The sequence below is a fragment of the Aythya ferina genome, assembly GCF_964211825.1.
Source record: "Aythya ferina genome assembly, chromosome: 1".
NCBI classification, from domain to species: domain Eukaryota; kingdom Metazoa; phylum Chordata; class Aves; order Anseriformes; family Anatidae; genus Aythya; species Aythya ferina.
The window spans coordinates 130,876,545-130,895,146 of record NC_140296.1 but is presented as its reverse complement, the minus strand read 5'-3'; the positions used below and the strand labels follow the sequence as shown (position 1 = coordinate 130,895,146).

Sequence of the window (18,602 nt, the reverse complement as noted above, 5' to 3'; positions counted from 1 at the left end):
TCAAGAAGAACGGGAGCAACTTATGCAGTTAGGTCATGTTCTGTACCTTTCTCTATTCCCCTTGACTCTAACAGTAGCAGAAGATCTTTAATTTCAGATATGCTCACTTCTTTTTCATAATATATGTTTCTACAATCAATAATGCATCAGGAGCCAAAAATCTTGTAACTCCAGAGGGAATGGGATAGCACTAACTTTTTAACAAGAGGCAGATCAGGAAAAAAAAAAAAAAGGATGTCATACTGCAAGCATTTTAATACTATTCATGGCAGTTCTTACATATCAATTTCATTTAAATATTTGGTTGTGAATTAGCCATATACTGTTCTTCTAGCATAAGATTACTGGAAGTGGTCACATTAATCATTCCTTAAACTAGTAGTTCATTCCCGTACAAGAAGTTGCTGGTACAGCTGGGATACTTGGTAAAGCAAGAAGATTTTTCCATTCCTAGTCACTACTCCAGGTTAATGAGCATATGGATCTCATCTGAAAATCTGATTCATGATGTGCTAGTTGTTGGAACTGTAGATATCCAGGTGAGGAAGGTGGAGGAAACGTATAAGAGGAACCATGGATGGCTACTCTGTAAGTTGAAGAGCTGGAAGGGCAACAGAAATCTCTTCCCTTCGATCCTCAAAGAAAAGCCAGGAACTAGTGAATCCAATGACTTTCCCTGGACACAGAAGCTTCCCTCTTCACATGTGGAAGGGATGGGCCAGCGTAAACTGGATGAGGATATTATAAGAGGTGTTTTCATCAGGCTCAACTCTGCCTTTTCCCTGTGGATTACTTCATGGTGTGACTGCACCCAGTCCTGGAAAGTACCTACTTAATGTTCATTAGTTCTCAAACAGGGAGAACCTAACCATGAACTGGCAAGTAAATGGATATTCAAAGCTCTGTGTGCATGACCCTTCAATCATTTCCAATTTTAATGACTTTCCATTTTGTAGGTTACAATATGAGGGCCTATTCCAATGAAAGACCCAATTCCCACCTAGCCAGACTAACATGCTCATGCTTTTCTCGGAAGTTCAGAGGAACCAAGATTTCATCTGTGGAATGCAAAGCTCAATTATTTCCAGACTTTCATAAAGGCTGAATCAGCTCATAAGACTTCAGCATGAGACAACAGTGGTTGCATGAACTCAAGCATGAATGAGGACATAAGAGAAGGTTAGAAGAATATGAGGTGGACTAATGAGAGAAAAATTAATATGTCATGCCTTGGGAACAAGGTAAGATATTTTTGATAGAAGCCAGGGTGCTCAAGGAAAAGAAAAGAGCAGATGAGATAATATCATTGCGGGAAAAAGTTAAGTAAAGAGGAATTGGGAAACCAAGAAAGTAATGAGGGCGTTCAAGCAAGACAAAAGAAAGAGATGGTTTGAAGAGAGGACAAGAAAGGGAAAACATTAAAGACTGAAGAAGAAAGTGAGAACATGGAATATGGAATAAATAAAATTTTTAAGAAGTAACACAGACATAAGGAAGCAAGATGGATACCTTGAATGAACTCTTGGCTTCACTGAAGTTACTTGTAATCTTGTTAAATAATCTTTTTTTAGAGCCAGGACCCCACCCAGAAGTGGATCAGCTTACAGTCCAAATACGGTTTTTGCTGAGAGAGAGATGGTTATGCACAAAGGATAAACTAAGCTCAATTAGAAAAAGCTGAGGAATTCCCATAGGGAAAAATCAGGGATACAGAAGGAACAGACAAAGAAACGATATAGAAAGAAGATTAAAGTAGAAGGAAACTGAAAGCTGAGCAGAAATAAAACTGTTTGCACTACTTACATATCCAGGAACCTCAGTCATGAATCAGAAACCATATAGACATATAGGCACAGAACCACAACAAAAGCAAGTATTAGCTGCATCAGATTTACTTATCTTCGCACATCCTACTGGGGTTTCCCTAGCAAACATTTAATGCACAACAACCAATTTAGAAACAGAAATCTTTGTAACAAAAAGATCGGTAGTTTTCCATATTTGTACAACAGTTCACACGTATATTTATTATAAATGCCAGGGTGTGTATTGCTGCACACTAGTTCATTCCAATGAGCTAAGAGAGTGAAATGCTGCAGGAGTGAAAACATAGTAAAAGGTATCCAAAACCCTTAGTCAGTTTCTGCTGTAGTTGTGGAAAAACACAATAAAATAAAAATAATTATCAAGAGAATGGGCTTGTCAAGTTCCAGTTTCTATTCTGCTAATATTATGACACTTATCATAAGTTAATACAGTCATTCTTTAGTGAGAAATTTTGAGACTCCAGACTTGCATATTTTTTCCTCCTACCTCAAAAATGGTATATTGTTTTGTCAATGCCAAATAAATAAATAAATGAATAAAATTTACAAGCATAATCTGTGTGCAACATTTCCTGGAAGAACCAAATGCTACTCACTATAGGACACTTTGTACTTTGAAGAATCAGGTATAACAAGCCCCATTCAAACCAAGTGTCTTCCAAGCCAGGATATAAATTATCAATATAGTGTCTTCTGAAGACATAAGGGGGAGCAGGTCAGGAGTGACAACAGACTCCAGTGAAAACTAACCATCAAATATGTCCACCATTCTGAAGAACGCCAAAGATAGGGAGGACTTGCCACTGCCAGTGCGACCACAGATCCCAACCTGCAAAAGAAAACATGTAAAGATGTTCCTTATAAAAGGAAGCTGTAAGTCAGACTTGCAGTCCTTCAGGAAAGCTGGACTGGACTGCCCTACTGGTGAGAATAAAGGTCCTTCCCAATGGCCAGTGGCAGACTCCTTTTGATCTGTGCATCAGAAAAGACTTGTAAAATGAAAACAAAAGCATTGGGCTTTCACTGATGCTAAGAAGTATTAGGAAGAGATCATTACCCTGCTCCAAACTCCAGGCAGAAGGTAATAACAGAAACAAACAAACAAACATATTTTAAAACCTATTTAAAGTGGTATTTCAGCTGCTACAGATGATATCTTATCTCAAAATAAAATAAAATAAAATAAAATAAAATAAAATAAAATAAAATAAAATAAAATAAAGAAAAGAAAAAAGAAAACCTGCTTAATATCTCCATATGGCTTGTGCAGTGCTGAAATTTCAGAGACCTGGAGAGGAACCCTTAAGTGAAAGGTGAAGCTGCTTCACGTGTACACTGAAGAGCTCATGGAACATGTGATAGAGATTCCTACCTGTCCCAAGAAACAACCTTAGCAATCACATCGTAAAAGCTAGCTATTTACAGCTTGATAAAAAAGAGTATTATTTACTTCACAGTGAGACCTTATGGTGTTTCTCATTTACATGCAATGAGTTTGCATGTATGCATCACAATTCATACAGTGGAAAACAAAATTTCTGCAATATTAATATTGCAATAAATGCAATTTTAACCAAGGGAAAAATATATTTTTTTGGTTCATGTAGAATTTTATTTCATCTTATTGAATTGATCAGTGGGGTAATGTGCAATTTAATATTACTTTTATTTGAGCATTTTATAATGATTTCAGTAGCTGAAATTTAACATAAAAAAAAAAAAATAGAATTTCAGGAATGTTGGGATATTCAGTCAAAAATGTTGGAACAAAATAGTTCCCTTTTGCTAAATAATCTTTAGAAACATCTGTTCCAGGAAGATTTAAAAAATTTTGTAATTTTTTTGTCCTGGACTCCAATGACACTACATGCTGAAATGTGAGATGTTCTTGAGTGTTTACTCATCTCCTTTTTGATGTTCATCTAATCTCATCTGCCACCTATGCTCGCTCTAAGCAAGGGGGATGGACACGGAAAGAGATGGGAGTCTCAGAAGAAAAACTGATCCTAGCCAATAAAGTGATATCATCAGGGTGTTTCTAGACCCATGGCTAGGGACCTCAGAGAGGACCATCAATGTATGCGGATGTCACTGCAAATTGTTATTCTTGTTCTTCTGCTACCTTAGAAAAGAAAACACAATAAGGAAGGATCTGCTCCAGAATGAGGACCATATGCAATTATACAGTACCTTTTGTCCTGGTTTAATATAGGCCTTAACATGTTTGAGAACAGGCTTCAAGTTGTTTTCATATCTCACACACAAATTTTCAATCTTGATTTCCCCCTCTTGAGGCCAGTCTTTTGGGACTTGAGAAGAGTCTGGAATAGTCACAATAAAACAAAACATGCTATCAAAGGGCCACTTTTTATGACATTTCCCTTTCCCCTCCCTCCTTCCTGGGAGTCTTCATGAAGCCACTTGAGAAACCTAGGCCATGCCAAAAGGACATAGGCTAAGGGTGCGCCCTCTGCTAGGTTGGCGTTCAGATTGTTTTGCAGGGGAGCTGAGAACCGTCTCAGAGCACGTTAGCACTTAGCTGCCAGATCTTGACACATAAGACGAGAGGGTAAATGCCTAAGGGGCTCTTAGCAATGAAATGGGGAGAAGCAAAGAGGGCAGAAAAGGTCAGCGGAGTGTTAACATCTTCTGAAGTCAGTAACCAGCAGAGGAAGGACAGTGCAAGGAAGGATGTTGTTACTGCTTTACAACTTGAGCTGTTGACATTATCACAGCTCATATGTCATCCTGATTTACAAATATGCAGTCAGGTTTTGTCTTCAGAATAGGAGCCTGGCTTTCCAAGGAGGCTTTCTGACCTGTAAGCTTCTTCATCTCTGCACTGCTAGCACTTGCAAAATACCAGTCAAAGCTAATTTGAATAAAACAGCAGCAGTACAAAGAGCAGCATACAGTTCAGGGAAGAGTTGCTGAGGTCTGACTGAGGTTTGACTGCCATCATACCTCTGTCTTGCAGCAAATGGGGGCTACAAAAATCCCACATTTGAAGCATGTGACTGTTAATGCATTTTTAATTCTTATCTACATTTTGATAGGTTTCTTCTTCTCCTCCTCCTCCTCCACCTCCTCCTTCTCTTCCTTTTTCTTCTCCTTCTTCTTCCTCTTCCTCTTCCTCTTCCTCTTCTTCTCCTTCATCTTCTTCTTCTTCTTCTTCTTCCTCTTCCTTCCTCTTCCTCTTTTTTTTTTTTTTTTTCCTGTTGGCTAGTACAGGCTACATATCTCATGGCTGCTTTTGGCTATCCTTGTTAGTCAAATCAGTGGGAGTTCCTACATAACAAGGAGACCTATAAATTTTGCATGACCAAGTCTACCTTGCTTTAACAATCCTCTAGAAGAACAACAACAAAAAAAATCAACGAACAAAAAAGTTTAGAGTGCAATACCCAAGTAGCCATCATAGTTCTCCGACTCCATGTTCAGGAAGCTGTGTACTTTTTTTACTGCACCCATCTGCACCTCCAAATCAGCCAGATTTCTCACCACCCAGTTCAAATAGTTTGTTATCTACATTACAAAAAGAAAACAAGGACAGGGTTCAGGTCTGTGCATCTATCTGTTTGTGAATAAAACTCAGATAAATTTGCGAAAGTCTTTGGCCTGACCCAGCACCGTGGATCTGTTACTGGCATTGCAACAGTCCTAAACTCAGTGGAACAGCATCAAACACATAACAGGCTTGTCATACTCCAATGCAAACAACTGTGACATAGTAATTTAGCACACAGTATACTCTTTTTTTTTTTTTTTTTTTTTTTTTGAAAGAGGTTATACCCAGAGTCTGTAGATGTGATTGATTAGGGAAATCTCTTGTTCCCAAGTAAGCAGTACTGAAAGACACCTTCTTTAAACACACGACACAGAAGAAATCAAAATTGGTAATGCCATTTGGGAATATGGCAATTTATAATCTTTCAAAGACAGACTAAAGATTAAGAAAGTTCACTATTTGCAAATACATTGAAAAGAATTTTATGGGCATTTCAATTCTGCTTCTTTCTGTGCATATTTACATAATCCATTTATCTCAGTGGAAAATGTGTGTTCCTTTATCATAGCAATATATGAGAAAAAATATACTATCAGCTCAATGATATTTCCTTCTTAGTTTTTATTCCCATTTGTAATCAAAAAGGTATTACTTGTAGTAAGTAACTACTGATAACTAGTTGTCAAACAATACCCAGTAACTTAGGGAAGCTTATCCCTAGTCAAGACTATTTAAGGCTGAAAACTGTATAGCCATTTCCTAAACTTATGTTCCTAAGTCTGTTTAGGTGCTAATTAAAAAACAAAAACAAACAAACAAACAACAACAACAACAAAAATAATCTTATTAGGTACTGTTGATTGACAAGCACCTTTAGAAATTGAGCAGCTTTAGAAACCTGAATAAGGGTGTATAAACCTCACTTACGGAGAACATTCTATATGCTAACATAGCGAGAGAATGATTTTGTCATTTATTTGCCAGAGATTGATGAATCTGACAGATGTTTATTATGAATAAATCACTCAGATTCACTTCTTTACCACTTACCTAATACAGATGCAACAGGCATACAGTAAATATTTTTCACTCAGAGTCAACAATATTTGTTTTGGTCGATTTAGATGATTTAGTTGCTTGCCCTAATGATAAGGAGTTATTCTCAGGGTAGTGTGAAGTACTTTCTTTATTGGTCAGAAATACACATCTTCTGTGTCCAGCTTTTGATTCAGAAATTTATCTGCAGTCATAGCTCTAGCAGATTTGATAAAAGAGCCTGGTATCCCAAAGGCTCTGCCCATTGTTTCAGCCTTTATCTCAGTTGTGAAACAGAATTGGGAGAGTTTATACAAGGGGAGAGAATAAGCTTCTGAATGTCTATAGTAAACATCATGTTGGTGCAAACAGTTTGCTCTCATCCAGGTCCAAACATCAGCCCTCTCTTAGCTCCAAAGAGAAATGACACAAAAACCTGTCAGGAGATGCAGGCAATCATCCAACTGCATCCAATGTTTCACTAATGTTGTTATGAGGGAGGGGAGAGACAGGTAACCACTTTTTAACTGGAGCATCTCTTCATCTGCTACACCAGACTTGAGTGAACAGCTAACTTGCACTAATGATCTGTTTGCAAATGCAGACTAAATACAAAGTAGCCAAAGCTGATGCAGACATCTTGGCGCTTCCAGATCTCTGCTAATGAAGCAGGATTACCAGGAATGTTTTCAGAGTGAAGCTGAAAGTCTGGGACTGATTCTCAGTTGCTGGCAGATGCTCAAAGTGCTGCAACAGTGGCTTGAAGGGGATCTAAGGCCACCCTAAGACAGCTGCTGAGAATCTTCTGTTGCAACCATAGGCTCACCAGCATTTATGCTTAAAGCCAAATCTCAGTGTTAGACCCATACCCGTATCCTCTAGAGGACACCACCTTCCTTGTACCAGTGCCTAAAGCAGCCAGCTTTGTGCCACTCCAGACATGATTTCAAAAATTCTCCTTGCGACTATCCTCATCGTGCTTTTATCCCCACTCTCTTGGTGAATTTAGCAATATTTTTGTTCTCAATGATGATAGTACTCAGTCTATGCCCATGATGCTCTCTCATCCTGTCTTACAGCCTACTACACTAAAACACCGTTCCACCTTTGTGACTCGTCTCAAATAGCTCACTGTTAATGATAAGAGTTAAAATTAATTGGCTATTGTGCCATCAAAATCTTGTCTTTCCTAACCCCATCTTCTCTGATTTCCAGTTGCTACTTGTCATGATGGGCCACGCCTACCAACCTTAAAGGTCTCAATCCCCAAATCCATCCAGATTTGGATGGAGAATATTGGGTGTTTGAGCAGATTCCCTCCAAAGCAGAAATGGCATTTGCTCTTCTTCAGCAATGATTCTATCAGCCATTGGTTAAACATTACCCAGGTTATGACAGTCTGTGGGATAGCAGTTTCTGGCAGGTTTTGCTGTATACAGGAGCAACCAACACTGCGCTGTTCAAAACAGAGTGCACAGCAGGTTCTCTTACGCATTTTTAATTTTTCTGCTCTGCTTGGGAGCACTCGGGGCCTGGGAATGGCTGTGTTTTTTTAATTGGCTCATAAAACCTGAAGCAAGTCCAAGTTGTCCTGAACTCTCTCAACTTTGGCTTGAATCCATTATTTGCAAGATTTTTTTTTTTTTTTTCTTCAAGATTAAGAAAGCTGGAAGATAACCATGTATATGTATTTTTAAAACTACCATAAACTTGAAAATTGGTCTGAAAGTTCCTCTGCTTTGGTACATACCGTCAGAGCGTACAGGAGACCTAGCCCCACAAGCCCCGAGTTAGGCCCTTCAGTGATGGAAGTGACAGCTGCAGTAAGAACTATGCAGGCACCGAGGTAATCCTAAAATGAGACAGAGGGAGAAAGAAAGATTCTAGACAACATTAAAATGCAGCACCAAGAAAATTTCTTCAGTCTCACAGCACATTCAGTTTACTGAGAGTTACTTCTATAATGGCACCTAGTCCTTACTTCTGGGTTGTTTTTCCTGGAAAAGGTCAGGACTTTTGGTGCCCAAACTGAAATACTCTTGGACTTTGCTGGACACAAGTGAAACAGTCCAGTATTTTCTTCAAATACAGTTGGGCTGGGGCATCTCAGTGTAGCTACACCCAAAAGTGGAGGTATAAAAAAATCTATTAAGTGTGTGAAGAAAAACATAAGAATAGCATAACATTGACACCCTTATTTACTACTACTAAAACAAATCAAGTCTATTCCTCTCCACTTCCATGTCTTCTCAAACATGGGTTTACCTTTCAAAACAGAAGTAATGCTGACTTCACAATGTCCATGAAAAGATTCTAGTAGGACTTCTACAGTTAATGCACACATTTTGTAGGCAGACAGACATAAAGTGTCTGCAATAAAGCATGATGCATAAAGCATTGTGCAATGGAACACTGTGCATGGGGAAGACATCTCTAAGCCTGCTATACACTCACAGATTGCAGTGAAACACCATGTTGATGTTGGTAGCAGTAGCTGAAAGCAGTAGAGCAATGTAGTTATAGGGCTGCATTTGGGCTAGTAAGCCTTGCTCTTGCAGAAATTGCTGTGGAGATTGTATTGGACAGATCTGACTTCTCATATCCTCTGCAGGAGCTTGAACCAATCTCCTTGATGTGTATCTCTGTTTTGAAGTGAATGCCAGATATGTGTGGTCTTGTAGTTGTCAAGGTGCCTGATTCATGGGACTGCTGGCGTTCCCACTCTCTTACTGTTCCCTGCATTATATTTACTTTGGATTACAGGGTTAGCATTTTCCATCTATTTTTTTTCCCTCCTGTTTGATAATGTCCTTCCTGGAGTCTTTCCCTCTGAGATTTGAAACAAGGGTTGCCTAGTTCATCTCTCTGTAAGAAGTGTTGATGAGCAGATGACAGACTCTAACCTAACTACTGGGAAACAGAAGCACAGTGCTCTTGGATCTCCATGAGCAGCTGGGACAGGACTTCACAGCTGCTATTAAACTCTCCTAAGTTTTGAGTGGTATTAGTACCACTGCACTGTTAGGTAAAGCTAAATGAACTATTCCTTGGCAAGACCACATTATTTCTAATGTGATGATGAAGCAATGCATATTCTTGGATCAAATTCATTCTGCATGTAAGCAAGTCTGAGACTGAGACATTAATGGGCATTGCCACAGCTTATTTCAGGACTTGATGAGGCTCTGTTATTTTTCTGTCTTTGGTGTGAATGCAAGTTCAGCTTGATCTCACATGCTGAACGCTTCATGCACAAGGGAAAGACATGCCACCATAAGAAATGAAGCATAGCTTTGTTAATTTAGCAGTGTACCACAAAGTGAAGGTTGGAATAATGCCCCTGATGTGAGGATTAGTTGTGTATGTTACTATTTGTGTCTAGCAAAATCAGGTCACAGCTCTGTTCATTCTCTGCTCTTTTCACGTCAGATGAATAAGGAAATCACAGTGATTTTGCTTGCCCCTCATGCACATCAGGGAAGTTCCTCACATGCTGTCACTGGAGAGCCCCTATAAAATCCAGAAGCCTGTCTCACTGGTACTGGCTGTGTTGTGGCCTACTGTTTTTAAGTTGAAGCCTAGCTCTGCTATGTTTTGTGATATTAAACAGTCCTGTACATTACACACAGTAAGGGCTGTGCAAATAGGGGCTCTAAATTACAGCTGTGGGATTAAACCTGTTGTTGGGGAGACATCTCAGGGAGCTTCACGATGCCTGAAACAGCCCTGGCAGATTTATGACAGTTCACAAAATTACTTAAAAGCCATGCTATGCTTTGAAAATAGCTGCTGCAGGGACAGGTCTGCAGACAGTAGTAGAGAAACCTTATTTCAAGTTATGTAAATGTTTGTTCTTGCAGTCTCTTCAGACAGTAGACATCACAACAGCAAAAGATGAGGGAGACTCATATTTTCTTATTCATGGCCAAGAAAGCTTAAAAACCCCTATGTGCTTAACATAAACAATCCCAATCTATTTTAAGTAACAGTGTGTATAATCTCATCGCGAGATTTATTCTTGTTATCTTCTCTTCTGCATCATGCAAAATCTCTGTTTGCTTCCAAGGTTTCAAAATCATGGCTGGGACTAAACTGAACGTACCGTCCTGACCTCCAGCCATCTGTTGGCAGCCGATAGAAATAAGTAGGCAATGTTGTTCGTATCCGTTAGTTCCAGCATACGTTGTTTAAACCTGGCTTCATGCCTGCCGAGAGCAAAGTTGTTATATTACAACACATTACACACTCATACACAAAAGGATGAAGTATTAAATTCTTCTTTCCCTCCCCTTCCCTCAACCTCAAACTCTTTGCCCTTGTGCCTTTGCCAAACTTTGGATTAAAAGCCCTTCCCCAAGCCTGCTGCCAAAGCTTTCTGACCAGGCAGAAGTTAGCTGGACAGCTTTGTGAGTCTTCAAAATGAGTGGCATCTCTAAGGTTTCATTGCTTATTAGTAGGTTGTAGATTGATTTGTAGATTGATACCTCTCTGCTTAGCTCAGCTGTTTTCTCAGTCAGCTATACACTGCCTAAGAGGCTCAGACAGCTACAATGAGGGAGTAGATCCCATGTAGTCAATGATCCCTATAGATCATTTCTGAATTACAGAAATGAGTTGTATCACCTCCAGTGTCAATTGCCTCTCCCATTTAATGCCCATCACCTTTAAAAACCAGTGCAAGAACATCAGAGCACCTGAAAATGAAGGTACACTTGAGTGGAGAGGAGGGATATAAGTAAAATGTCTGTTGGTATAAATACACTAAATTCATGGTGCCTTACAGTACTTCAGTGTCTGGCCTGCAGTCAGGTGGAAGACATTTTCTCATTCCACATTCTGCTGTCTGTTCAATACCATCACTTGAAAGAAATAGCCAAACTTCATACTGCCGCTTATCGTCTGTTTTATCATGGCAAGTTCCTACATTTCAAAGTTTCAGGGCCCTGCTATGAAGCTCCTGTAATCCTTGTTCTACCAGAAACCTTTCCTATCTTTTTTTTTTCCTTTTTTTTTCTTCTTGTTCTTTTTCCCAGTGATACTTCATTTTCCTCTGAACAGCTTGTAAACATGGCAAGCAACCTCCCCAAGGCAGCAACTGGCAACAGCAATGACATGGGGAGGAGCAAAGATTCACTGAATATTCTGCTCATCTGCCATTCTGGCAGCAAAACTCCTGTTTTCCTAATGGAAAATCTGACTTGCTCGATCTGTATCTTTTCATCCACATCCAGCTCATCTTCTGGGCTCTTTTAGACTTTTATCCTGTCAGATGACAAACAGCAAAGGTCACTGAAATTGCTTTCTTATCCAACTGTGCTACTTTGTGGTAAGTTATGCAGAGAGCTGCTCTATTTTATCCTGGAACATACTGAACTCAAACTACAGAGAATGACTAACGGGATTATTAGTAAATATGAGCTTGCTGACAAAAACCACTGGAGACTTCAGGTTCTTGGTTGACAGTGGAGCAAAAAAAGGGAAATGAAATGGCTTTGATTTGCACCAGAGATCTGGGAAAATTCAAGTGATGGTTACAAAGCCTCGTCATTTTTTGGGGCTGTCTTTTACTCTCTGCCATCCAAGCTCACGTAGTTGTTTTGTTAAGTAAGGAGGAGTTGAATGACTCCCAAGAAATGCTAAGCTCCTCTTCTTTCTCAGGAGATAATGTGATGAAAGGCCACGCTGAATGTCTCAAGAAGATGTCTCAGCATACATCAGTATCAGGACTTAATTATGAATTACCGGTTTAATACTTCATTCATATTGACATAGCTTGTCAAAATATTTTGTGTTAACCACTGGCTCATATCTCTTCAACACACTGCATACGTTTTTGCTCGTCTTGCCACAGTCCTTTCTGCAGCTCTCTGAACTAATAAACCGGGTCCTAAAGCTAGCTTGAAGTGATGGAACAGTCTCAGAGAATGTGTAATTCATTGACAAGATGAGAAAAGAGTTCTTCCAGACACTGGCCATCTAGGGTTTAGACTCTATCCCACTCTGTCCATCTCTCTGCAAAGAGGCAGAGGCACTGTTGTTAAACTCAGCCTGATCACTGCTGGCTAAAATGGGCCAATACCAGTAGAGCTGGAAAAAATATCAGAAGTCTCCTGCAGAGCTGAACCAGATCAAATACATATGTAAATAGTAGTACAGTGTGATCTACTCTGGTTTGGAATTCTACTGTGTGTGGAATGAGTGCAAGTTATACTTGGGGACAACATCAAGCTTGCACTTTGACAAAGTTATGCATGCTAGCTGTAATGCAGTGAAAATAAGCTAATTTGGCTTATATTTCATGTAGAAAAGAAAAGAAAAACATGGAAAAGTGAAAAAATTCTCACCTGGAATATAATTTTTTGTTTTGGCTGACAAGGCTACATTGTAGAATATCAAGATCAGGTTCTGTCCTGTCGTAGTTTTCTTGGAAAGTCTCTCTAGTTGCTTATATACTCTCCCAGCTAGTGAGTACAGCAGTGATGCATCCCTGACTGAGGTATTGGCTAAATACAGAAATGATTCAGAGGCACTTGGATAACACAGCTTGTAGGCTGTAGCACAGGGATTTTGAAGGAGTGATTCCTGTGCCTGCCCTCAAAGGCGAGCTCCCTGCTGTCCAAGTAAGGCACAGTTAAACTAAACATCTTCAAAGTTTAAAAAGCATATCCTAAAACTGTCACCATCTTTAATTCAGAGGAAAACCAATATACATGTTTAGTATGTTACTGTAAACATGCACAAGAGTTTAAAGGTATGGAAAAGCAACATGAAAACAAAAACCACTTCCCTTTTATGAGATAGCTTAATTAAAGTCCACCAAATCAAGTAATTTGACATGCTCCAAGAAAGCTACATGGGCCTGACCAGAACCCAAGCCTCCCTCTAATAACTGGTTTTACAGACCTGAATGCTCTGATGGTGGTAAGACCTTCAGCTGTTTCAGAGAAGTGACAGAGTAAAGGTAGCTGGGTGCTGTCGTCAAGTTCCTGGAGGTCCCTGGAGCAGAGAAAACAAACAGCAGGAAGCTATTACATCTTTTCCTGTAGAAATGTTACTGCCTAATGGACAACAGCAGTATTTTATGTATTGAACATATTCTTTTCAGGATCATGCAAAATACAATTTCTATAGTGTAGAAAGAAACTGGCACAAAAATCTGACATTTCATTTTTGTCATAGAAGACTACAATCACAGTGCAGCCACCTCCGCCCTGCCAATTTTTGGTTACAGTCAAGCTTCTCTTGGTCCCACAGTGAAGATATCACCACCTCTCTCCTGGCTAAAACCCTGCTGTCTATTTTAGCCATCACTAATCACCTTTTACTCTTAAACATTCTAATTTATTAATATAGTTAATACAATCAGCTCAGAGCAGTTAATTTGAAACTTCATAGCATGTTATTTGTGGCTCTTACACCAGTTATAAAATAAAGCTTGTGTATCTGTAAATTTGTCTATTTTAGTTCAAGTGTTTCAGCTGGCCTGACAAAGTTGATGTCTTTGCATAAAAACTTTTCTTCATTTTCAGTATCTGTAAGTACAACAGCATGCTGTACACAAAATATGGCAGAGTATAGCAGACCACCTGTTTGTAGCATTAATATTTGCCCACTGGTTGAAATAGAGATATCACTGATAGAGCAATAATATGAATGAGAAATTTTCTTATTTTCAAAAACTGTATGGAGCAATGACATTTAAGTCTAAAAGTTCCAGTCTTCTGAAACGGGAATGTTTTCCAAGGCACAGAGACAAATACATCTTTCTGTCACACACTGCCATTGGCATACCAGCCAGCTGTACAAGTATAAACAGAACAGAGGCCACAGCATTAGATATTTAAACTCCTTATTAAAATACTACTCTGTTTGCACACTGTATTAGATAGGCCAGCAGAAATAGCTGCTCCATGATGCTGAACGTTACAGTATACAGAACTGAATTTGCTGCTTATGTTTTGATGATAAATATGCTCTATTTCAAATTTATGATGGAAAATACACAGAAGTTTTTGAGAGATGTAATGGAAAATGCAATAAAGAATCAAAGTGCTGCAAGAAATACTGTAAATATTTGCATTTCTAAAAATTGTTGAAGCTTATATGGCTGGAAAGTATTGCATGCAAATATGTTATAAATACTGGCTCAAGCTATTTCTTCATCACACATTTCCCAAGAATATTTTTTCTATGAATAACTATTATATGTATTCTTTTCTACCATGAAGTGGAAGAACACAATTCAATCCTGTGTGCCTCATGAGTGATTTAAAATAATTTAATTTAAATAAGTTAAAAAAAAAATAAAGCACTTGCTGATGCATGTTTTCCCAGAAAACTGTAAGGAAATAAAATAAATGAGGTAGTTATGGACTTGCAGAATATCAGGGACTGCAAAACCAATGGTACACATGTGTGTGTGCTGACCTACAGGAGTGACTAACCTCTTGCTGGCTCGTGTGCTATGGCTATCAGTTCAGCACGTGGGAAAAACAGGTTTGGAGATGGATGGAGACTTTTATTTCCCTTATAAAATCACAGAGAGAAAACACGGTATTTCCTTGGGGTCTAATATATCAGGTTTTGCTTCCTCTTGTGTTTTTTAAGAATTTTAAATGATGTGCACTGCTGTGTATAGCAGAACAGGGTGACAGAAGATCATAATGAATTTATGAATGAAAAACAGGTCCCTTGGTTCCCTAGCCACCTTGAGTCACACTCTGCTGGACTGTCATGCACAGATTCAGTTTGGAAACACAGTGTAGAAATAACAAGGTTTTTGCAAAATCTTAGAAAATGTAAGCAATTATTTTAGAATTAAACAGTTTTTATTTTGCCAATTCTGACTTTAAGGAGTTTTCTTATGAAAAAAATTCATTGGAAATTCTGAGGAAAGCTGAAGAAAAGCCGGCTACAGTGAAGATAAATTACTGATACTTTGCTCTGTGCCCCACCTGCTGCATTGATTTAAGGGGAATAACTGGCATAATTCTTTCTCAGGCTACCTAAATAAGATAATTATCCATGAAATTAACTGTACTGGAGCACTTGATTTAAAAGCACCATGCCTTTTAGATGGATGCTAAAAACCAGAAGTTAATGCTTTGCAACATGCCTACTACAGAGACAGGGCCTGAAGTGAAGTGTTGCTGATGAGAAGGTTATTTTGGCCTCCATGCATGTTCCACCAGCAGGTACCTTGATGGGCATTTTTAAGTATCAGGAATTGGAATAAAACGAGTCAGACATCTGTCTGATTACAAAAAGAAAAGAAAAAAAAAAGAAGCATGACTGAGTAAACTTAAGAAAAAACTTAGAATGACTTGCTTAGATGTGTTACTAAATCATATAATTAGTACTAAAAACATAACTCTGAGAAATCATGGCACTTTTCTACTGAAAAAAATGTTCTCTTTAAAACCAGCCAAACCATTCTGAGTATGAGATGTTGCAGTACAGCAGAAATAACTTTCTGTGGATTTTTTCACAATATGAAGAAAAAGTCATGACTGGCATTAATCCAGGAAGTTATTTTCAATTCTCTACTAACCCTCAAAAGATCAAAGAGGAGCTTTGACCAGATGTGAGCTGGCTCAGGTGACTTACCAAAACTCACACTAATCAGTCTCAACAGCTAATAGTGTACAAGACTTCAGCAACAAATGTTACTTCCCAAAATACCTTATTTGTGGTCAGATCAGCTGGAAACATCCTCTAATGCATGGCTCAAACTCATACCTCAGGACTGTATACAGGATGCCATGGTCACTATGGCAATTTTCCCCTTATACTAGTTCAATAATCTCACATTTCAATACAGTCCTATATACCAACTTTTTAAAAGAAATTTTCAGGGCAGATTTTAAATGCATACTTGGAAGCAACTCTGAAGTATTTCTGGATGAAGTAAAATGCTATGCCAAGGGGCACAAGAGCAACAAGGAACCATGGAGTGGCATACGAGATCATCCCGATGGCTGACAGGCAGAGTAATGTGGACCGGGTAAGAGACTCCAGGGTAGGGGGAATGTGCTAAAGCAAACAGAAAAACAGAAAACAGAATATATAAGACAAAATCAACTGATAGCACAACTATATGCCTTTTCCTGTAGAGGACCCTAGGGAAAGTAGAATGATATTACTGTACACTCATTGATACCCCCTTACACTGGGAGCCTGCATGTTTCTGTGGTTCCACTTCCCTAATGTGCAGAGGTTAAAAAACAGCATAGTAGTTCTTATTCTAGAGGTCAGTGTTCCAAAGATCATGATGAAGTAGGGGCCATTTCCACCTCACTTATATAAGAGGGAAGAAAGAGTATGTTGTTCTTGATATACTAAATATTTAGAGAAACAGCACTCTCTTTCTCAGAACTTCTTAATTTTTCTTCCATGTTCCCATCATCCTTATATCCAGGATTATTACTCATTCAAACCTTTTGATTTACAGACATAATGAAAGTATCCCTTTCTCTCCCTGAATGATCTAAATTCATACGTGCTACAGCCAGGATGGAGCACCTATTTACCTCACATGCACTACCATATAGTAAAAGTTATTATATTCTAAATTCTGTTTTCCTGATTTGAATCCAAAATCTGGTGTTTTGCTAACCCAGATTTTCCAACAAAAGTTACTAATCTGTATATGAAGAAATTAAGAGCTGCCATCTCCTATCACATTTAATCTAATAGTTTAATGCCCTTGTTGCTACAAATGTATGACTAATTTATATTTTGAATTTGTCTATTATCCTTTCCAGACCCTCTTTTTGCCATGCTCTTCTCTAGTGAATACTTTAATGCATCATCTTATTCAGCAGCTAAGTGAAAATTTACAAAGCTAAGATATAATAAAACAGAATATATTGATATGTATACCTGATCAATGATATTGGTATCAGCAGAGAAGCGATTTAGAATTAGTCCCAGTGGAGTCATATCAAAGAACCTGTTGAAAAAATTAAAAGCAAAATGTTATTTGAAATGGAATTCCAGTTTTGGATAAAAATCCTAGTCAGATAAAATACAAGGCTGTGTCCAGCTATTTTCTAAAACTAAGCAATAAACATAAATATCACACCAGCCCATCATGTCTGCATTCTAACTATCCAAATGCTTCTCTTGGCGTTTTTCCCACTTAGCTGCTAACTCATCTCTTCCAAAAGCTCCCAAATCATTTTACCTTTTGCTCTTTCTTCTACACTCCCTCCAGGCTTACATTCCATTTTAAGGATCAAATCCTCTCCCTGGCTGCTATTTGACCTCCTGCACAGGTCCAGGCACCAGGACTTCATTGTTTTGTGAAAGAACTGTGATAGCTGTATTCATTATGCAGGAACCCTTCTGGCCAGACCATTGCCTACAAGAGACCATTCTTGGCATGTACAGAATCTATCCCCACAGGCATTAGAAGAAGCTTAGTGTTCAAATCATTTGACCCCAGGGCTGGCTCTGGGTACTGTGGAGCCAGAACTACACTTAAAGCCTTCCTTGATATCCAAGCCTTGAAGCTTGCATGGAGCTATCTGACACACCTACCTTTCAGCCAGATAAAAAAGGGGTCAAAATTTGACATGTGCTGACATGGGATTTTTTCCCCCATTGCTTCACTGCTTATTTTCACTTTTTGAAGTCTTGAAGGAAACAGGGCCATTACAAGAGTTTTTCACAGGAGTACATTTCCAGCTAAAAAGAGGGCAGATTTTGACTGTGTAGTTCTCCAGAAGGAACATTATTTTTCCTGTACCTGATTGGTCCAAGGATGATCTTATTGAGGAGATTATGATGTAGGTTCTTGGCTGCTGTAAGACCCATCCACTCCACAGTTAGAGATGTGATGAGGCACAGGACTATTCCTGCTCCAGAGAGGATGCTGAAGACAGCTACATGATAAGTCTAATAAAATGACAAATATATCAGTCCTAGGAGTAAACACACATTTATTTTGTCTACTGTGAAGTTCTCAAGGTACTGCTCTTCAGAACTAGTACCTGGTACAAACAGCTGCTATGTCACATTGCAGATACTACATAATTATATTACATTTTAGATTGTTTTTTGTTTTGTTTTGTTTGGTTTTTTTGAAAATAAAAGAGCTGTCATGGAACTGAAATTCATGAAGTTAATGTAATTAGAAAATCTGACTGCTCCAAGATTACTCAAGCTACTGACAAGTATCCTTCAAGATGCTGAAGAACTATGAAGAACTATAGAACTATAGAACTATGAAG

General features: G+C 38.6%; 1 protein-coding gene across 10 annotated transcripts in view; it reads right to left on the bottom strand.

The window, feature by feature from the left end:
- ABCC9 (ATP binding cassette subfamily C member 9) overlaps nt 1-18,602 on the bottom strand; it is a 74,836-nt gene that overhangs the window by 5,736 nt on the left and 50,498 nt on the right. For all 10 annotated transcript variants that reach the window (XM_084514479.1, XM_084514477.1, XM_084514478.1 and 7 more), the window contains 9 exons: nt 18,119-18,267; nt 17,251-17,320; nt 16,244-16,401; nt 13,273-13,365; nt 10,472-10,574; nt 8,120-8,221; nt 5,231-5,351; nt 4,017-4,147; nt 2,577-2,655 (listed from right to left, as the gene is read on the bottom strand). In XM_084514479.1, coding sequence (XP_084370605.1) covers nt 2,577-2,655; nt 4,017-4,147; nt 5,231-5,351; nt 8,120-8,221; nt 10,472-10,574; nt 13,273-13,365; nt 16,244-16,401; nt 17,251-17,320; nt 18,119-18,267 — 1,006 coding nt within the window. The remainder of the gene's footprint in view (nt 1-2,576; nt 2,656-4,016; nt 4,148-5,230; nt 5,352-8,119; nt 8,222-10,471; nt 10,575-13,272; nt 13,366-16,243; nt 16,402-17,250; nt 17,321-18,118; nt 18,268-18,602) is intronic.